This window comes from Octopus sinensis, linkage group LG4 (assembly GCF_006345805.1).
Source record: "Octopus sinensis linkage group LG4, ASM634580v1, whole genome shotgun sequence".
In the NCBI taxonomy this organism is placed as follows: Eukaryota; Metazoa; Mollusca; class Cephalopoda; order Octopoda; family Octopodidae; genus Octopus; species Octopus sinensis.
In genome coordinates, this window is record NC_043000.1 from 127,937,342 (window position 1) to 127,959,945 (window position 22,604).

Consider the following 22,604-nt stretch of genomic DNA (forward strand, 5'->3'; position numbering starts at 1 on the left):
TGTGAAGATCGTAGGTACTGCTTTTGTTGAGATTCTCAAGGGTAGAAGACCACAGGAGAGTGACATAGGAACATAGGACAGAATGTTTCAATACATCTGGCTCTAGAGCAGCTATACTGATAGTCAGTGAGGAAGGGTGAAAAATTAAAGTATTGGAGAAGGTTATTGTTAAAAACAGTTTCCATCACAATTGAGATGTTGAAAAGGAGAGAGAATTCAATAATTGGCAGAGTCAGAGAGGTTTCCTTTGTGGGGATAAAACACAAGGTATAATACACAGTAGTGTATTTGCAAAGAATGGTATAAATTCTTGTAGACAGATAAAGATTGAAGAGCTTGGTAAAGAAAAGAACTGGTAGAATTTATGTGGATGGCTTCCAGTCTGAACAAGTGCAATCAATATCTACAGAAAAAAATAACCAAGAGTCTCATCTGAATGATTCCAATAGAGTGGTCTCTATTAAATGATGGTAAGAAGTTGCCAACATAGTGATTAGGACTTACCTAAAGTAACAAAGACTGAAAATAAACTATCTGTAATGGTATCCATTATTGCATTCATTTCTGTATCCTTGACATCACCACGATTAATAGCTGTAAAAAGGCAAAAATTACATAATAATAAAAGATCAAAAAACATTAAAAATTACATGGAAAAATGCAAGCAAGAAAAATAATATTCTTAAGATTGTAAACCTGGAAAAGTAAAGGACAAGTTATAACATCTGGTAAAGTACAGAACTAGAAAATTTTTACTTAAAATATTGCAGCTAAGGATAAAATTTGAATATTTAAAATTATTTGATTCTAATTTACAAAGTAACATTATAATTAAAAAAGGTAGCATCATTTTGTTAAAATATTGACACACTAGGATACTTAAAAAATGAGAGCCAGAAGTACCAATATAGGTAAAGTTTTATGCAAAGTAGAATAGTATATATGGTAGGCAAATTCATTATGTAAAATATAGACATTGACTCAAGACTAAAAATGTGAAGACTTGGCACTAACCTAAGCAATAATAACTTGAGCAAATTTTACTGTGAATTTGTTGTTATAGGTAGATTTTACTGTAATATGTAACTAATTATTGTATTAATCTATTTATTGTACTAATTATGTACTACTATTGTTTTTTATAACCTATTTTCAAATTTCTAATTAATAATTTTAAAAAGGAATTTTTTAAAGTGCAAAAAATATTTTGAGTTTTTTTTTAATAGAAGTAACAAATAATAACAAATAGAAATAATAACTTGTAATAAATTTTTTAGTCTTGATAAAAGCTAATATTTTCTAAATCTAAATATTTTATTTGAAATTTTATCCTTAGCTGCAATATTTTAAGTAAAAATTTTCTTGTTCTGTACTTCACCAGATGTAATAACTTGTTCTGTACTTCACCAAGTGTAATAACTTGTTCTGTACTTCACCAGGTGTAATAACTTGTTCTGTACTTCACCAGGTGTAATAACTTGTTCTGTACTTCACCAGGTGTAATAACTTGTTCTGTACTTCACCAGGTGTAATAACTTGTTCTGTACTTCACCAGGTGTAATAACTTGTTCTGTACTTCACCAGGTGTAATAACTTGTTCTGTACTTCACCAGGTGTAATAACTTGTTCTGTACTTCACCAGGTGTAATAACTTGTTCTGTACTTCACCAGGTGTAATAACTTGTTCTGTACTTCACCAGGTGTATAACTTGTTCTGTACTTCACCAGGTGTAATAACTTGTTCTGTACTTCACCAGTGTAATAACTTTTCTGTACTTCACCAGGGTAATAACTTGTTCTGTACTTCACCAGGTGTAATAACTTGTTCTGTACTTCGCCAGGTGTAATAACTTGTTCTGTACTTCGCCAGGTGTAATAACTTGTTCTGTACTTCGCCAGGTGTAATAACTTGTTCTGTACTTCGCAGTGTAATAACTTGTTCTGTACTTCGCCAGTGTAATAACTTGTTCTGTACTTCGCCAGGTGTAAAACTTGTTCTGTACTTCGCCAGGTGTAATAACTTGTTCTGTACTTCGCCAGTGTAATAACTTGTTCTGTACTTACCAGGTGTAATAACTTGTTCTGTACTTCGCCAGGTGTAATAACTTGTTCTGTACTTCGCCAGGTGTAATACTTGTTCTGTACTTCGCCAGGTGTAATAACTTGTTCTGTACTTCGCCAGGTGTAATAACTTGTTCTGTACTTCGCCAGGTGTAATAACTTGTTCTGTACTTCGCCAGGTGTAATAACTTGTTCTGTACTTCGCCAGGTGTAATAACTTGTTCTGTACTTCCCAGGTGTAATAACTTTTCTGTACTTCGCCAGTGTAATAACTTGTTCTGTACTTCGCCAGTGTAATAACTTGTTCTGTACTTTGCCAGGTGTAATAACTTGTTCTGTACTTCGCCAGGTGTAATAACTTGTTCTGTACTTCGCCAGGTGTAATAACTTGTTCTGTACTTCGCCAGTGTAATAACTTGTTCTGTACTTCGCCAGGTGTAATAACTTTTCTGTACTTCGCCAGGTGTAATAACTTGTTCTGTACTTCGCCAGGTGTAATAACTTGTTCTGTACTTCGCCAGGTGTAATAACTTGTTCTGTACTTCGCCAGGTGTAATAACTTGTTCTGTACTTCGCCAGTGTAATACTTGTTCTGTACTTCGCCAGGTGTAATAACTTGTTCTGTACTTCGCCAGTGTAATAACTTGTTCTGTACTTCGCCAGGTGTAATAACTTGTTCTGTACTTCGCCAGTGTAATAACTTGTTCTGTACTTCGCCAGGTGTATAACTTGTTCTGTACTTCGCCAGGTGTAATAACTTGTCTGTACTTCGCCAGTGTAATAACTTGTTCTGTACTTTGCCAGGTGTAATAACTTGTTCTGTACTTCGCCAGTGTAATAACTTGTTCTGTACTTCGCCAGGTGTAATAACTTGTTCTGTACTTCGCCAGGTGTAATACTTGTTCTGTACTTCGCCAGGTGTAATAACTTGTTCTGTACTTCGCCAGGTGTAATAACTTGTTCTGTACTTCGCCAGGTGTAATAACTTGTTCTGTACTTCGCCAGTGTAATAACTTGTTCTGTACTTCCAGGTGTAATAACTTGTTCTGTACTTCACCAGGTGTAATAACTGTTCTGTACTTCCAGGTGTAATAACTTGTTCTGTACTTCACCAGGTGTAATAACTTGTTCTGTACTTCACCAGGTGTAATAACTTGTTCTGTACTTCACCAGGTGTAATAACTTGTTCTGTACTTCACCAGGTGTAATAACTTGTTCTGTACTTCACCAGGTGTAATAACTTGTTCTGTACTTCACCAGGTGTAATAACTTGTCTGTACTTCACCAGGTGTATAACTTGTTCTGTACTCACCAGGTGTAATAACTTGTTCTGTACTTCACCAGGTGTAATAACTTGTTCTGTACTTTACCAAGTGTAATAACTTGTTCTGTACTTTACCAAGTGTAATAACTTGTTCTGTACTTTACCAAGTGTAATACTTGTTCTGTACTTTACCAAGTGTAATAACTTGTTCTGTACTTTACCAAGTGTAATAACTTGTTCTGTACTTACCAAGTGTAATAACTTGTTCTGTACTTTACCAAGTGTAATAACTGTTCTGTACTTTACCAAGTGTATAACTTGTTCTGTACTTTACCAAGTGTAATAACTTGTTCTGTACTTTACCAAGTGTAATAACTTGTTCTGTACTTTACCAAGTGTAATAACTTGTTCTGTACTTTACCAAGTGTAATAACTTGTTCTGTACTTTACCAAGTGTAATAACTTGTTCTGTACTTTACCAAGTGTAATAACTTGTTCTGTACTTTACCAAGTGTAATAACTTGTTCTGTACTTTACCAAGTGTAATAACTTGTTCTGTACTTTACCAAGTGTAATAACTTGTTCTGTACTTACCAGGTTGTAATAACTTGTTCTGACTTTACCAGTGTGTAATAACTTGTTCTGTACTTACCAGGTGTAATAACTTGTTCTGTACTTCACCAGGTTAATAACTTGTTCTGTACTTCACCAGGTGTAATAACTTGTTCTGTACTTCACCAGGTGTAATAACTTGTTCTGTACTTCACAAGGTGTAATAACTTGTTCTGTACTTCACCATGTAATAACTTGTTCTGTACTTCACCAGGTGTAATAACTTGTTCTGTACTTCACCAGGTGTAATAACTTGTTCTGTACTTCACCAGGTGTAATAACTTGTTCTGTACTTCGCCAGGTGTAATAACTTGTTCTGTACTTCGCCAGGTGTAATAACTTGTTCTGTACTTCGCCAGGTGTAATAACTTGTTCTGTACTTCGCCAGGTGTAATAACTTGTTCTGTACTTCGCCAGGTGTAATAACTTGTTCTGTACTTCGCCAGGTGTAATAACTTGTTCTGTACTTCGCCATGTAATAACTTGTTCTGTACTTCGCCAGGTGTAATAACTTGTTCTGTACTTCGCCAGTGTAATAACTTGTTCTGTACTTCGCCAGTGTAATAACTTGTTCTGTACTTCGCCAGGTGTAATAACTTGTTCTGTACTTCGCCAGGTGTAATAACTTGTTCTGTACTTCGCCAGGTGTAATAACTTGTTCTGTACTTCGCCAGGTGTAATAACTTGTTCTGTACTTCGCCAGGTGTAATAACTTGTTCTGTACTTCGCCAGGTGTAATAACTTGTTCTGTACTTCGCCAGGTGTAATAACTTGTTCTGTACTTCGCCAGGTGTAATAACTTGTTCTGTACTTCGCCAGGTGTAATAACTTGTTCTGTACTTTGCCAGGTGTAATAACTTGTTCTGTACTTCGCCAGGTGTAATAACTTGTTCTGTACTTCGCCAGGTGTAATAACTTGTTCTGTACTTCGCCAGGTGTAATAACTTGTTCTGTACTTCGCCAGGTGTAATAACTTGTTCTGTACTTCGCCAGGTGTAATAACTTGTTCTGTACTTCGCCAGGTGTAATAACTTGTTCTGTACTTCGCCAGGTGTAATAACTTGTTCTGTACTTCGCCAGGTGTAATAACTTGTTCTGTACTTCGCCAGGTGTAATAACTTGTTCTGTACTTCGCAGGTGTAATAACTTGTTCTGTACTTCGCCAGGTGTAATAACTTGTTCTGTACTTCGCCAGGTGTAATAACTTGTTCTGTACTTCGCCAGGTGTAATAACTTGTTCTGTACTTCGCCAGGTGTAATAACTTGTTCTGTACTACTTCGCCAGGTGTAATAACTTGTTCTGTACTTCGCCAGTGTAATAACTGTTCTGTACTTCGCCAGGTGTAATAACTTGTTCTGTACTTCGCCAGGTGTAATAACTTGTTCTGTACTTCGCCAGGTGTAAAACTTGTTCTGTACTTCGCCAGTGTAATACTTGTTCTGTACTTCGCCAGGTGTAATAACTTGTTCTGTACTTCGCCAGGTGTATAACTGTTCTGTACTTCGCCAGGTGTAATAACTTGTTCTGTACTTCGCCAGGTGTAATAACTTGTTCTGTACTTCACCAGGTGTAATAACTTGTTCTGTACTTCACCAGGTGTAATAACTTGTTCTGTACTTCACCAGGTGTAATAACTTGTTCTGTACTTCACCAGGTGTATAACTTGTTCTGTACTTCACCAGGTGTAATAACTTGTTCTGTACTTCACCAGGTGTAATAACTTGTTCTGTACTTCACCAGGTGTAATAACTTGTTCTGTACTTCACCAGGTGTAATAACTTGTTCTGTACTTCACCAGGTGTAATAACTTGTTCTGTACTTCACCAGGTGTAATAACTTGTTCTGTACTTCACCAGGTGTAATAACTTGTTCTGTACTTCACCAGGTGTAATAACTTGTTCTGTACTTCACCAGGTGTAATAACTTGTTCTGTACTTTACCAAGTGTAATAACTTGTTCTGAACTTTACCAAGTGTAATAACTTGTTCTGTACTTTACCAAGTGTAATAACTTGTTCTGTACTTTACCAAGTGTAATAACTTGTTCTGTACTTTACCAAGTGTAATAACTTGTTCTGTACTTTACCAAGTATAATAACAATAAAAACAAAATTATTAATAGGATTCCTTATCTAGTTCACTAGACAAACTATCAATACAAATAACCTAAATATACCAATTATCATAGAAATTAGAATCTATGTTGCTCAGAGAAAAAGGTCTCAAGGTATGAAAATCAACTTACCATAATATGATATAGATTCTCTATCTTGGTGCCGCAGTGTAAACAGATCATCTTCTAAACTAATAAAGTTTAAATTTTGATCGTAAATCTGTAATAATACACAAAAGTCATAAATTGAAACAAAAAATATTCACAACATATATGTTACAGAATTAATTAGTAATTTATTATGCATATATTAATTTATGGAAAATTTCCTTTTGAAGTATCTGCTATTAAACAGAACCAAAGTGTTGCTTATATTAGAACATATTGGTATGAATATATTCTATAAATTTATGCTGATAAGTTATCAAACTAAATATCAAACTCCAGCAACAAGAGCAGGGAAATTCTTGCATGTTTAAGATGCAGGTGGGGACACACAGGTGCGATCTTAAGTATGCAACTTTTAGAAGAAAGACATAATAAAAGTGAAATTAATATGATGGATTACTGACTGTATGGTCATGTGTTCAAACTTCGCTGCCTACAGCAAGGTGCAGTCTCCCTACCTGGAAAACAAGTTCCTCTTCAACTCTACCAGCAGGCATATTAGAAAACTTCTAATAGTTTTAATTATTAACAGTTATTGATACCAACTAGGCTTCAGTCCACTACTGCTTCATCAGTCACCATTAGTCGAGTAAGTTATGAAAGAAAATAGTTTCATTAACATTGCTCTCTGCAGCCAACCATAGTAACAATGACTGTTCATGGCATTGACATGACTTGATAAGCTTTCTTCATACCTCTCGGTTTTTCGCTTGAGTTTACCATTCATATTCCTTTCTGCAGTATCTTTGAATCTCGGCCTAGATCCTCCATGGTGTCTTTTACCCTTGCATAGCTGGGAGCAAAGAAGTTGTACGGGGATTCTGCTATTGCCCGAAGGTTTAGAATTCAAATCTGACTGAGATCAACTTTACCTTTCAGCTTTCATGGATCAATAAAATAAGCACCAGTAATATACTAGGCTGATTTAATCAACTGCTCCTGTCTTCGTGGCCTAGTGCCACTTACAGAAATCAAAATTCGGAGGGTTGAGAAAAATGGAAGAAACAGTAGAAATGCTTTACTCAGTTATTCCCCTTTACATTCTCATAAATTCCTCACACGTATTGACCGACTTCAATTTTTAAGCCCATAAACAGCTGTGTTAGCTTTGCTAGATATGTGACAGATGTAATTGTTGAGCAATAATTCTATTTACCAATGAAAACCTTCACCATCCTTTCTTTTTCCTCTACTTCTGTAACCTAATATGAAAGATTATCTGTTATTCTGCTGTGTGTAATGTAGTCTGGATGTAAAAAAAGAAAATCTACCATTTTGTAACATTTTCTCTGATAAGTCATTGCCTCATTTCCAACTGATGAGACATTTTGCTAAAATGTCTTTAGGAATGGGAGCACTTCATCGGTTACGATGATGAAGGTCCCAGCTGATACAATCAACGGAACAGCTTGCTCGTGAAATTAACGTGCAAGTGGCTAAGCACTCCACAAACATGTGTACCCTTAACATAATTCTCAGGGAGATTCAGCGTGACACAGAGTGTGACAAGGCTGGCCCTTTGAAATACAGGTACTACTCATTTTTGCTAGCCAAGTGGACTGGAGCAACGTGAAATAAAGTTTCTTGAGAGGAATTGAACTCACAACCTTACGATCGTGAGCCAAACACCCTAACCACTAAGCCACGTGCCTTCACCTTTGGGAATAAATCAACTATGAAAAGACACCAGAAATAGTAAGCATCAGTTTCAACATATGATGGAATTTGAAGATTAGGTGAGAGAGGTATTACCTATTAAAGATTTAAGCAAAAGAATATCACTTTTTACAATAGAAAAAGCAGGATTTGGTAGAGGTGGGATTAGTTTCAAGAAAGGAGATACCCATTTAGAGTAGTAACTAAAACCTATTAGCTATAAGAGTTGTTTAGAATAGGTAGACATCAAATTGCAGAGAATTATTTTCTATTTTGTATCCATGGTGACGAATGGATGTCTTGGCAGAGAAGACATTTGTCATTGTCCAATTTAATGTTGAGTCTATTAGTGACTGAAATTCACTGAACCAAAATATCCTTCAATAATATTGTCAAGACAGACAGGTACTCCTTCGATATCACAGTTGATAATTATACAATCCATCACCTACATCATTTGTCGTATCAAAGTGTAACATTGTAAACTGAAATAAACATCCATCATCTCAACTTGCATAGTATTTCTCTTCTTCATCACTGAGGACTAGACTGATGGTAGGCTGCTTTCAGAGCCATTTTGCTGAAGAATTTATTGTAGGTAATAGAACACAGGAGCTCTTCAATATTTGGAAGTGGATGAGAATCTAGAAAGTAGTAGCAATTTTTATATTTGAAGAACAAATATAAATATTCATTATTTATAGCAAATAACCAATTGTTACCCTTTAGCTAACACATACTACAGAACACCAGAACTGAAAGTAGCAATAATTATTTCATATCACTAGATCTGCATTAAACAGCAGCCAAATCATCTACAAAACCATATACAACCTTTTGTAAAAAAAAAGGAAAAGAGACTGTATAATGTAGTCCTATGTGAAAAATGTCTAAAAATAAGATAAGGTGGTCATGTTTGGAATACTTCTGACTGTGAGTTTACTTGAATAGCAGTGAACATCCAGCAAATAAATTTAAGGCTTACATAAAAATAACTTTAAATACAAGAAATAACTGATGTTAAAACTAACCTTTGATATCAGTGACACACAATTATGCTGGATCGCAGTGTTGGCGATGTCTTCCAGCTTTTGTCGTGAAACACAAGATATAAAGTTCAAAAAATAGGAATCATACATTTGATTTTCAAAATCCTGAAAGAAGAAAAAACACAAGATAGTGAACAACTTAAAAGTAAAAAGTCAGGATGAAAGTTATTTGGGAGTCTTTTGAATGGGCAAGGATCCTTTTTATATATAACAGTGAATATAAGGATATAGAGACCATGTTACAGTTTATATTGTTGATGGCAAAGAAAGTCTGGCTTGATCTTAACACTTCTAAAATATATCTTTATCTTCTATTTTGTACTTGTTTCAGTCATTGGGACTGTGACCATGTTGAGGCACCACCTTAAACCATTTTAGTCAAATTGACCACAAAACTTTTGTCTAAAGTTTGGCACTTCATCAATCAGTCGCTTTTGCTGAGCCATTAAGTTACAGAGATGTAAACAAACCAACAACAGTTGTCAAGTGGTTGGAGGAGACAAACACAGACACACAGGTCTACCAGATTCACTCACAAGCTATTAATCGGTCTGAGGTTATAATAAGCCACTTATCCAAGGTGCCACACATGACTGAACCTGAAACTATATGCTTTCAAAGTGAGCTTAATAACACAGCCATACCTGTTGGGATTTATAGTCATAAAAAAAAAACACATGTAGTTTTTGTTCAAATTATGCTACATACATTTCCATAGCACAGCTATTTATTTGTTAAACGTATTACATAATGTGAACATATCTAATATAAGATTCTTGATGTGAAATTACGAGACAGACATGGAGTAATTATAATGAAAGTGAAATATAACCTCTGTGTGTGTGTGTGTGTTCATTATTGGGATAATGGTTCTCCTAAAATGCAATGAAAATTATTGTTCTATCTTTATAGAAAGAGAAAATAAATTTCTAAAACAGGTATTTATATTTCAAAGAGACAATCGCTACACTTTTAAACACCTTGATATATCAATAGCCATACTGATTGAATTTATGCATGTACACACACAGTTTAACACATCTTGTTAAATACCTTTCCACAATTTGTAGCTTAAGTTTTCTAATAAAATACTCACCCTGCATATTCTTTGAATATTATCATCTGTTGGCATAACAAAGTATATAGCAGGAACATCAGGAATTGGGTCTCGATCTGAATGGAGAAGCCTGAAAGAAATTCCAATCATTTCTTTAAGTAAAGCAAGCCAAATAAAAGAAGAAAAAAAAAACTACTCTCAATGTCTTTCAAAAACAATTATTTTATATTTTATTTTAATAAATTCATATTAAAATGATACTGTAATTCTTCCTCTCTTTGAAATTTGGGGTAACCCAAATTAATTTTTATTTTTTAATTATCCTCTTGTTCATGTTAAACCAATCCTTTATTGCATTAAATTTATAACAAATCATTGAATTTTCTCAAATTTTTAAATTAAATCCAAAGGCTATAATGAGGATTTATAACATAGCCCCAAGTCGTTTATATGGCATGCAACTCACCCAAAGATATGAACCATTAACTTGTCAAATATCCCACAACAGGTTGTACAAAAAGATTTTGTAAACCAAGAAGAGATGTAATTAAATAGTCATAAATACTGTAGCTTAATAAAACAAAAAAATGAATTAAACAAACATGGAAAATTAATAATTGAGAGAATAACTGACTGAAAGGCACTGCAAGAAGGCAGCAAGTTACCAAGCAGAGAAAAGTGGAATTAAAATAGATAAAAGATAAGAGTAAGTTTGGTGATGCAAACAGGGAAAAATAGAACTCAAAATATGAGAGAGTGAGAGAGAATGTGTGTGTGTGTGTGTGTGTAAGAGATAAAGTGAGAGAAGCAACAGATAATGCATAGTGGTAGCAATAGTAATGCATTGTATCAGTAGTGGTTGTAGTAGGAAAGATATTTGTTATATACTCTTTTCTCTCTCTTTTTACTCTTTTACTTGTTTCAGTCATCTGACTGCGGCCATGCTGGAGCACCGCCTTTAGTCGAGCAACTCGACCCCGGGACTTATTCTTTGTAAGCCCAGTACTTATTCTATCGGTCTCTTTTGCCGAACCGCTAAGTGACGGGGACGTAAACACACCAGCTTCGGTTGTCAAGCAATGCTAGGGGGACAAACACAGACACACAAACACACACATATATATATACATATATACAACAGGCTTCTTTCAGTTTCCGTCTACCAAATCCACTCACAAGGCATTGGTCGGCCCGAGGCTATAGCAGAAGACACTTGCCCAAGATGCCACGCAGTGGGACTGAACCATATCATCATCGTTTAATGTCCATTTTCCATGCTGACATGGGTTGGTCAGTCTGACTGAGGATTGGCAGGCCAGTAAGCTGCACCAGGCTCTAATCTGATCTGGCAAGGTTTTGTACAGCTCTCACCAACCACTCATCTATCCCTAATTTCTGCATTGACCACCAGATAAGAGACCAGGGGACCCTGTCAAAGGTTTTCTCAATGTCAACAAAAGCCCAATATAGAGGTCTATCTTTGGCTAGATATTTCTCCTGCAGTTGCCTTACTAGAAATATAGCATCAGTGGTGCTTCTACCTGGCACAAAACTAAACTGCATCTCATCTAGGCTAACTCTCTCCCTAATTAGTTGTGCTATGACCCTCTCTGTGACTTTCATCATCTGATCCAGCAATTTGATGCCCTTGTAGTTATTTCTATCTAAAGCATCACCTTTACTTTGTAGCAGTGACTATGGTGCTGCTAGACCAGTCATTGGGTATGACTTCTTCGTGAACTACCTGATTTATAGTATATGTGACTAGACCATAACCTGCACCACCAGATATTTTAAGTATCTCAGCACTGATTCTTGATGGGTTGGGGGCTTTCCCCATCTTTATATCCTTAATTGCTTTATTGGGGTACTGTTGATTCAAGTGGCTGGTCCCTGAATTGGATCAACATTTGGCAGGTTTGCCTCCCCCTATTCATTCTCCACATTCAGAAGCCTTTCATAATAAGCCTCATTCTTTGCAGAATCATTAAATGCAAGTGCACCGTCATCCATGCAGACACATTTGTCTCCTATGACTTCACAATTATCTCTCACACACTGTCTTGCAATCTGAAATACTTCAGTTCTTTGGTCCTCACATCACTGAACATTGGCAAACTTTTTTTTCTGCTTCTCCCTTGGCTATAGATACCTGTCTCCTAGCTTCCCTTCTGGCTATCTGATACAGTTCCCTGCTACTCCAACTCTTCCAGGCCTGTTTCTTTACTCTAATGGCCCTGTGTACAGTTATATTCCACCACCACATTAGCCTGGGTCTGGAAGGGACTTTGCACCAGCCATAGATTTGTTCCATGGCACTCAGCAAGCTGTCAAACAGGAATTCCCAGTTGCCCTCTCATCAAATTTCTCAATGAGGATGTCCCAAAATCTCTGACCATGTGAAGGGTTCTTAAGCTTCCAAATCCCTCTTTCCCAGATTGGTCTGCTTCTTGGCCTCAAGTCTAAAATCACTAAAAACTAGTCTATGCTAGGGGGGGGGTACATTCTTCACCAAGTGGGTGGGGTCTTTGTATTTGAGAGCAGCCATACATCCCGCTGTCTGGTGAGAATAAAATCAGTCTGGCTAGCAGAGTCACCTGATTGATAGGTTATCTGGTGGCTGGCTGGCTTCCTGAAGTTAGTGTTGCAGATCAACAGGTTGCTTGCATCACAGAACTCCAGTAGCCTAGTTCCTCTTTGTTTCAGAAACCAATTCCATAGCCCCCATGAACAGCATGGAAGATACCAGGTTGCTGTCTGACATGCCTGTTAAAATCTCCATCCCCAAAGATGAGATCATCTTCACTCGTCTTTGAAGTAGCCTGCAGAGGAATATCATAAAAGTGATCCTTCTGTTCATTTGGTAGGCCCACTTGAAGGGCACAGACAGAGATAATTGTAGCTATACTATTCTGCAAGACTAGCTTAAGCACTCTATCACACTCCCTGACTACCTTTATGACCTTATCAACCCATTTCTTTGCAAGAGAGTATGCCCACACCACCTACTCTGTCACTGTTACCTTCCCAGAAGATTTTATACCTATGTGCCTTGCCTGTGAGGACTGACTGAAGCTCCTCTCCACCTTACCTCTTGTATGCAGCATACATCAACAGTTCTCCATTCAAGCATCTCTACAATCTCATTCAACCTATATTTCAATTGACAGTGCCACTCTAAAACCTGGATAAAGGGATGTGGAGGGAAACATGGGAAGGTGAGATATTATTCAGCACCTGAAAAGAAGGTTTCCATGATCTTTTGATAGACATGTCACACAGGTTGTTCTCACTTTTAACCTATCACCATTTAAACATGTTAAAATTGCTGTCCCTCCTGGGGGTAAGAATAGGAAGCATTGCAAATTAAACTTATCAGTATTGTAAATATAAGCATTACTAGTAATGCAGATATATATATATATAATAAAAGTAGATATGAATATAAATATGCCAATGTTAGATTAAGTAAGTAGGTGGGTTGCTATCTTGTTGCATTACTCCTGGGAAAAATAGAGAGAGAGAGAGAGAGAAAGAGAGAGAGGGGTACTATTTGGTTGGGTTAGTCCAGAGAGAGAAAGAAAGGAGGAGGGTGCAGGCAAGAACATTCAAGCATGTTAAAATTGTTGTCCCTGCTGGGGGTAAGAGTAGGAAGCATTGTAAATGAAAGTGTTATGAACATTGTGAATATAATGATTACTGGTGCTGCAGATATAATAAAAATAATAAAAATATCTTCATAAAACTGAAATAAACTAAACCATCAAGAGTAAATACTTATCTCATAAAGCAAGTGCATTATACTCACATATGCAAAGTTACACCTAAGTCTCTTAATTCTTTTACATTTAAAAGTGGAGAAATTATGTCCTGACCAAATCGATCGTAGACCAAAACCTGAAAATAGATATGACCTCTTTAAATTTCTTTATTCCATACATAATAGCAAATGTATATAAATATGAAAATATACTACATAGAAGGGAGTGTCAATATTAGTCATTCAAAACACTGAAATGTAACTGAAACATTATAGAATTAAATTAGGTGTTGGAGAAGCAAAGATGGATTAAACGACTAGCAGTATTCAATTTGATATTCTTCAATATTCTTAATTCAAATCCTTGAGGTCAGCTTTTCTCTTTAATTCTTCCAGGATCAAAATATATATAAGTAAAACACAAGACAGTTTTTATTCAGAATTACTGCTATCCTAGATGATTAACTGAATGCTATTTGCAGAGTTCATATACCTTCCTTTAGGGTTTTTTGGGGGTTTTTTTGGTTTTTTTAGTAAAGCTTTCATACCTGGATACCCATCCTATAATCAACCACTTTACAGTGTGGATTAGGTACATTTCATTGTGCCACCAGCACTAAAAACTTTACAACAGAAATAAGTAACCTTCAAGGTAGGTTGCAGAATTCATATCACCTCTGTGTGATTAGCACTGAACCCTTTTCAAATACTGTTGTGTTTCATGTCAGGAGAGGGTTCAGCTACTAATGAGACCACAGCTGAGAAGGGGGTTGTCCTAATGTAGCCTTCCCATTGTACCAGCCATAGTTAACAAGAATAAAGGATGCTTGTAATCTAATCTAGCTAGGACATCAGCTTCTGAGACAGGTTTTCACTATGGTTGAGAAACTGTCTCTCCATGATGTCATTAGTAAGGCAGCTTACAAACTCAGACTAGGGCAGCTGGGTATGAGGATGCCTCCATAACTTGGAAAGACAAGACACTTAGTTACCAAAGGAGTTTGTTGTAAATAATAACAAACAAGTCTGGTTTGTCAAAAGATGGGTATCAAGAAGGTAATTTATACAGATCAGAGGCCCTTGACATGTATTTCAGCCACTGTCAACAATTTTCAGAGACATACATATAATTTCCAATTCCACACTGAAGTAAGGAAATAATAGGTTTTCAAAGTTGAAAATATCTGTCTTGAGATGGTTAAATAGAGCTCCAGATTTAGCAAAATCTTCAAATTCAGCTCAGCCCCTACTTCAAATCCCTATAAAATCAGAACCATACAAAGGAGCTAAAGTTTTCAGGATTATCAAGGTACAAGGACTACTTCACTCAGGAAAATTTTCAGGTAATTTGAAAGACACCAAGCATGTTTCACTATTAGCTGTAATGCCCCAGACTATTTTAGCTTATCTTCATATGCCCAACACATGCACACACACACACACACACACTAACAAATTTCACTCACATAATGCTGATCAATATGAAGTTATAGCAGAAGCTCCCTTTCAGCTCAATGTGCAGAGAGATATCTAACCCAGAGTGACATGGTTGTGAAATAAACTTCTTAGCAACACAGTCATGTCTTCACCCATTGTTTATAAAATTTATTGTTCAGTAAATTTTTACAAAGTAAAACTTACCTTCCATTGTGGCTCGGCTGAAACTTGCTTCGTCGGCTGATTATTGAAAGCAAGCATACGCTTGAGAGCCACTGCAAAGTGAAAAACAATAATTGGTTAATAAAGTCAATTTAGTTAATATGCTCCTTTTATTAGATAATTCAAATTTAATTTTAAATATTCTGCTTTGATAATACTTTTGCTATTTAACCCAAGCTATCCTTTACAGAGCAAACCTATGATCAAAAATATTCCAGCTGTGACAACCCTCAGCTTTTATTCAGACATAGTGTATACCTACAGCTACAAATCTGAATAAGTCCTATTTTTAAGATAGCACAGTATGATTTAGAGATTTCACTACTGTTTCTAGCAAGTTGGTTGATGACAAAGGGTAGGTAACCTCTTGCTTGCAGGAGTGGATACCTACTTCTCAATTTCCATGTTTTTGTACATTCAATGTTTTCTAAATTATAATTAGCTGCTCTTTTAAAGTTTCTATTAATAAAAACCCCCTTGTTTGTTTATAATCATCATCATCATCGTTTAATGTGTTTTCCATGCTAGCACGGGTTGGACGGTTTGACCGGGGTCTGGGAAGCCAGGCAGCTGCACCAGGCTCCAGTCTGATCTGACAGTGTTTCTACAGCTGGATGCCCTTTCTAATGCCAACCACTCCGTGAGTGTAGTGGGTGCTTTTTACGTGCCACCAGCATGAGGAGCCAGGGGAGGCTAGCATCGCCTCGATCAGCTGGTGCTTTTTATGTGCCACCGGCACAGAAGCCAGTCAAGGCGGCGCTGGCATCGGCCACGTTCAGATATGTTTTATTCAGTTATCAATAAAAGACATTATTTGCTTATAGTTTACAATTATACAGTAAGAGTGGCTCAGTATTCTGATTTGACCCATGTAAGTTAGATGGCAGTGCTTATTAAGTGGCTTTGTGAGGGATGAAATAGACAATGTGAGCACAGGTTGAATGAAGCCATGTCAATGGGCCCCTACTCTAGCATGTCTGTGCATTGGAGAAAGGGAGGAGTAAAGTTGCCGTTTATATTTTGTTATTCATTGTTATATAAATGTATTGCTTTACAAGTATTATGTAATTTGATATAATATGTTAAATATACATGTAGAAAATTTACCATTAGTGATATTGGCATGCATTCAATTGTGGAGCAACAGAGAGGCATAAAATATTAAAGCAGTAATTGTACTGGTGCATAAACCATGACCACCTGCCAAAATGGAATGCTTATGTCAGTATTGACGAGTCATAGCAGAGATGATGCCAAGTTGTACACAATCGAACTTTGACACAACCATTCACTGTCCTGATGGAACTGAGACAAGGTTGTCTGCTATCTCCCTTTCTTTTACTAATGGCAATTAATTCAGTGATGAAAGAAAGAACCAAAGTACAACCCAGAGGAATTATAACGGTCCCAAATTAAAATGCCAAGATAAGACAGGTGGTGTTTTACTATTTTACATCTTCAATCACCATATGCCAACAACATTAAGGATATGAGCTTTTTTATATATATATATTTTCTCGTTTTGTAACTAATTGTACTTTTTGTACATGTATTTTTATTTTTGCAGTTTTATTGTTTGTCTATGCCAGAAAAAAGGCTTTTTCGTTCGTCCTCTTGTGTTTGTTTTTGTACATGTATTTTAATTTTGCAGTCTTATTGTTACGTCTTGTTTGTGTTCGTACTCATTGTGCCCCGCTGCTTGAAATTTTATTTTAATTCTCTCGCAGGAAGGCCTATTGGATTAGTGTTCTGTTATGCCTTCGAAACATGCCTGACTCCTCTAGCGACAGCTGATGACGGGGGTTTTGTCCTTGTGTAACCTGTCCTGTATTTGGTTTCGTTTTCCGTTTTCTTGTTTTTTGTTTTTTGGCTTTTTCTGTTTCTACGTCTTATTGTGATGTCCTGTACTTCCGTATAATTATTTATATATGCATGTATATATACATGTAGATGTAGGTACGTACATATATGTTTGTATGTATGCATATATTTTTATTTATCTCCCTATATATATATATATATATATATATATATATATATATTTTAATCCTTAGCATAATTTTGATACCTTGAAACATGACTCTTCCTCACAATGAAATTATTTCCATCCATCACATTAATATAGCACAGGCAGAGCTGAGCCGAAGCTGGTTCACATTTATTCACACAAACCAGTTGTTAGAACTTTTTTTTAGAAATGAGAACTACTTGTTCACTTTCATGGCAGCTATTTTTGCTTCAAGGAAATATGCCCTATTTATTCTCAGCTTAAGTACTTTTGCCATGCTAATTTCTACCGTAAGTATTTCACCATAAACTTTTTGTTGTCAAAAATATTCGCTGCAATATTTTAAAAATACTTTTAAAATACAACTAAGGTACTATAGTTCAACTAATAAATAATCTAGTTCATAATCTACTTGTTACAAAATACCCTGTTTGTCAAATTATAAAAAGAAAAAAAACAATTACAATATAAGTTAACCATCAATAAAGCGTTTAAGTTTTTAATTAGTTCAGTCCTTTTCATTATTAAAGCTAATGCATTCTGAGTTCAAATGCCATCATGGTCAACTTCGCCTTTCATCCTTTTGGGGTTGATAAAATAAGTACCAGCTAAACACTGAGGTTGATGTAACAAACTAGCTCCTCTCCCAAAAATTTCAAGCCTTGTAAAAGAATTATTAATGTTATGTTTTTTTCTTTTTTGCTCTTTCCCTTTTTAATTTGATAAGCAAGGTATTTGTTTCTATTTATCTGTCCTTGTTTGTCCTCTCTGTGTTTAGCCCCTTGTGGATAGTAAAGAAATAGGTATTTGTTTCTAGCAAGCAGACAACAAAGCAATCTGCAAGTTCAAAGGTGATACTTTTTCTCAGAAATAGTATTTAATATGAATCTGCCAATCCATGTGATGGAGGTTTTTGAAGTAAAAGTATGAGAAAATATACGAGTGTTTATATGCAACTGTGTATATATATATATATATATATATATATATGAATGTTTGTGTATATGTGTATGTGATGGAGGTGAATATGTTTGATATATGTTCTTACTCCACCTTTTGCCGTTTTGAAACTGACCCCCAGATCTGTTATTGCAAGCGAGCGTGTGCATGCACACAATTGTTTAAATATTGTTTTTATCCATCTTCCTGTTCACTGCTATCCCATCGCACAATATTTTAATCAGAGCTGTATATCCCTGTAATTCTTTATTTTAGTATGTCATTGTAGCTGTATGTAGTTAACTGAAATAAGTTGTCTGGCTGCCTTCCTGCCAACTTTCTGATTTCATTTCACTTCCATGAATTCTCATCTTCTCATACCAAAATTCTTGCTTAGTATGCATCTCACAACCAAATGAACCCTTCAACTTTTTCCCCATCATTTCCTCAGGCTCACACAAGGAACAAGACTGGTGAAGCAACATATTCTACACTCCTCAAGACAAACTTTCCCATTCTTCTGAACTTCACATTGGCTGATTCTCACCAACAAAGACTGTCGTCAATTTCCAAAATACCCAAGAAGTTATTTAGAAATCTCTCCGTTATTAATAAATGTTGGTTGGTTAATGCCTCCAGTCACATTTTACATCATATAGAGATATGGGAAAGAGTAAATGAGAGACAGAGAGTTAACATAAGAGGTGCAGGATGAGTGCACATACTAGGCTTGTTGGCAGGTAATGAGTAAAGGAACACCACACCACACACACATACATAGTGAGAGAGAAAGAGAAGGAAGAGTGAATGATAGAATATATTTTTTTTTTTTTAAATTAAAATTCATTTCATCATTTTGCATAAGTACCAAGAAATTTGATAAAAATTAAATTATAAAAATATGTATGCCATATTTTCTGATATTATCCATGGTAGCAAAATATATTTCCAATGTTATCCCATCACATGACAAATAACAGTCTAGTTATTAAAACAAAAAAAAAAGGAATGGTAAGGTAAATAAAAATGTTGAATTCTTTTTTTAAAAAAATTGAAAGAATGGAAGTACCGATATCTATGTTTCCTAACAATTCATTGTTATTGAAATTGAATTTAATAAAAATTTCAGCACTATTAGATATTAGTATACCAAACTGCAAAATGCTTTCATTACCAAATACTTTCACTACTTCAAAAAACTTTTCTTAAAATGAAGCATATCTAGCACAAGTATTCAACAATCATTCCTAATGAACCACAATAGGAATTTTGCCTATCCTCCATACCACTAAGCACATAGACAATATTCAGTCCTTTTCATTTCATGTCAGTAATATATTGAAGAGATCGAATGGTACATCAAAACAGCTATTTGATAATTATTCGAAAGAAGTGATTACAGATGGGTACAGTAACATACAAGCATGCTGATCGTCAAGCATTTAAAAACATATTTATTGCTATATGCAAACAATATATTCTTCAAGAGTGTGTATCACTGATTTGCTGTTCTTAGAAGCCCAGTGTGTGACCACTGCTTGACAACCAGTGTTGGTGTTTACATCCCCATAACTTAGCAGCTAGGTAAGGGAGCTCAATAGAATAAATACCAGGCTTTAAATATATGTATATATATATATAATTACCCTGCACGGCCACAATCTAATTACTGAAACAAGTAAAAGATAAAGGATAAAGATACAAAAAAATCTGCTTTTAGAGCCTTTGATATGCTGTTTCCCATCCACTTTTTCATGCTTGCATAGGTTGGATGGAGTTTATCAAGGCAAACTTTTTACAGCTAGATGCCTTTCCTGTCACCAACCTTCACTTGTTTCCAAGCAAAGTAAAATTTCCCCATGAGCAGACATGCTTTCGCAGAATATTGGAAATGAAGAACACCACTTGTATGACAGTGACACTCATTTACAACTATCACACAATGTTATGGCAAAGAGACACAAATACATACACAGACACATCTATAGTCTATATAAATAAACACACACAGAGCTTTTTTCAGTTTCCATCAACTATATCCAATCAGATGTCTTTCATGAACCAAGGCTACAGAAGAAGACATTTGCGCAAAGTGCCACACAGGGAGACTGAACCCAAAGCCATGTGGTTAGGTAGCAAACTTCCTAACCACAAAGCACTAAAAAATGTATTTGAAAGACCCGGTAAGTAAAATGAGATCACAGCCGTAGCCAACACCAGTGTCGCATAACCAGCCCATTTAAAAAGTACCTTTGAATCATCAGGCAACACGCCATGCTTGAGGAGACCTATTAAGTTGAGTAAAATCAAATCAAATGGAAATTGTAGCTGTGACTGATGCCAGTGCCGCCTGACTGGCTCCCATGCTGCTAGTGGCACGTAAAAAGCACCATCTGAATATTATTCAGTTGCTCTTGTTACTGAAAAGATTTCCCCAACCCTGACATAGAGAATCCCTCATTGACTCATACAATACAATTATCTATCATACTACATTGAGTATTATATAATTAGAATAAAGGTCCTTTTGGTCAAATATTTAAATGTGCTTGAACAGAGATGTGTAGATTTGTGCTGCATCCAAGAAGGTGAAGAGTAAGTTCTGCTAGGTTTCTCACAGGCAAAGAACATAAGTATAAGCTTTTCTGGGTAGAGAACACTGATGGGGTTGACTACCTTGATTACCTTATCAACCCCTTTCTCTGCAAGGAGAAATGGGTTAGGTAGCAAACTTCCTAACCACAAAGCCACACTTATGCTGCACTAAAAAATGTATTCGAAAGACCCGGCAAGTAAAATGAGATCACAGCCATAGCCTACATTGGTGTCGCATAACCAGAGAGGGTCATAGTCCAACTAATTAGTGAGAGAGTTTAAACGAGATGCCGTTGGGTTTGTGCCAAGGAGAAGCTCTGCTAATGTTATATTTCTGGTAAGACAGCTCCAGGAGAAGTTCCTAGCCTAAGATAAAGCCCTGTACTTGGCTTTCATTGACATGGAGAAACACCTTTCAAAGGGTCACCTGATCCCTTATCTGGTGGTCAATGCAGAAACTAGAGATAGACGAGTGGTTGGGGAGAGCTGTACAAAACCTGTACAGGGATGCTGTCAGTAAGGTAAGGGTTAGCAACAAGTATAGTGAAGAATTCCGGGTAGAAGTAGGGGGTTCACCAAGGATCAGTCCTAAGCCCCCTCTTATTCATCATAGTCCTCCAGGCAATAACAGAGGAATTAAAGACAGGCTGCCCCAGGGAGCTCCTCTATGCTGATGACCTTTCTCAAATAGCTGAGTCACTACCAGAACTAGAGATGAAGTTTCAGGTGTGGAAGCAAGGTCTAGAATCAAAGAGCTTTAGAGTCAACCTAGCAAAAACCAAAGTCTTAGTAAGTAGGAAGGCAGACAAATCACAAATCCCTTCAGGTAGATGGCCCTGCTCAATCTGTAGAAAAGGCATACGTAAAAACTCCATAAGATGTACCTGATGTAAGCTATGGACACATAAGAGGTGCAGCAATATCAAAGGAAGGTTAACTGGAATGATAGTTTTTGTGTGTGGCAGAGGCGTAGGGGCAACAAACACCGAAGATATACAGAAAATAGATTCCATCACATGCCAGGGGAAAAAACTAGTTGATAGCTTCCATTACCTAGGTGACCAAGTCAGTAGCAAGAGTGGATGTCCTGAGAATGTAGCTGCTAGAATAAGAATAGCCTGGGCAAGGTTCAGAGAGCTCTTACCTCTGCTGGTAACAAAGGGTCTCTCACTCAGAATGAAAAGTAGACTGTATGATGCATGGCAGTGAAACATAGGCTGTGAAACATGCATAGGCTTGAAAGAAATGAAACTAGTATGCTCCACTGGATGTGTAATGTCTGAGCATACATGACAGAGTGTAAGTGCCCTGAGAGAAAAGTTGGACATAAGAAGCATCAGATGTGGTGTGCAAGAGAGACAACTGCACTGGTATGATCATGTGTTGCATATGGATGAGGACAGTTGTGTTAAGTGTCACACCCTAACAGTGGTGAGAACCTGTGGAAGAAGTAGACCCAGTAAGATATGGGACGAGGTGAAGCATAACCTCCGAACATTGGGCCTCACAGAGACAATAAGTGACTGAGACCTTTGGAGATATGCTGTGCTTGAGAAGACCCAGTGAACCAAGTGAGATTGTAGCTGTGGTTGATGCTAGTGTCGCATAACCAGCCCATTTAAAAGTACCCTTTAATCATCAGGCAATATGCTGTGCTTAAAAA

The 22,604-nt window shown here is 36.4% G+C and overlaps 1 protein-coding gene across 1 annotated transcript in view; it reads right to left on the reverse strand.

Annotated features, from left to right (window-relative positions):
* The window catches only part of LOC115210740 (sec1 family domain-containing protein 1), a 127,430-nt gene that overhangs the window by 99,779 nt on the left and 5,047 nt on the right, over nt 1–22,604 (reverse strand). Inside the window, exons 2-7 of the mRNA XM_029779449.2 lie at nt 15,382–15,452; nt 13,789–13,877; nt 10,020–10,110; nt 8,906–9,028; nt 6,183–6,270; nt 505–594 (exon numbers count right to left, since the gene is read on the reverse strand). Of these exons, the coding sequence (XP_029635309.1) occupies nt 505–594; nt 6,183–6,270; nt 8,906–9,028; nt 10,020–10,110; nt 13,789–13,877; nt 15,382–15,452 (552 nt within the window). The remainder of the gene's footprint in view (nt 1–504; nt 595–6,182; nt 6,271–8,905; nt 9,029–10,019; nt 10,111–13,788; nt 13,878–15,381; nt 15,453–22,604) is intronic.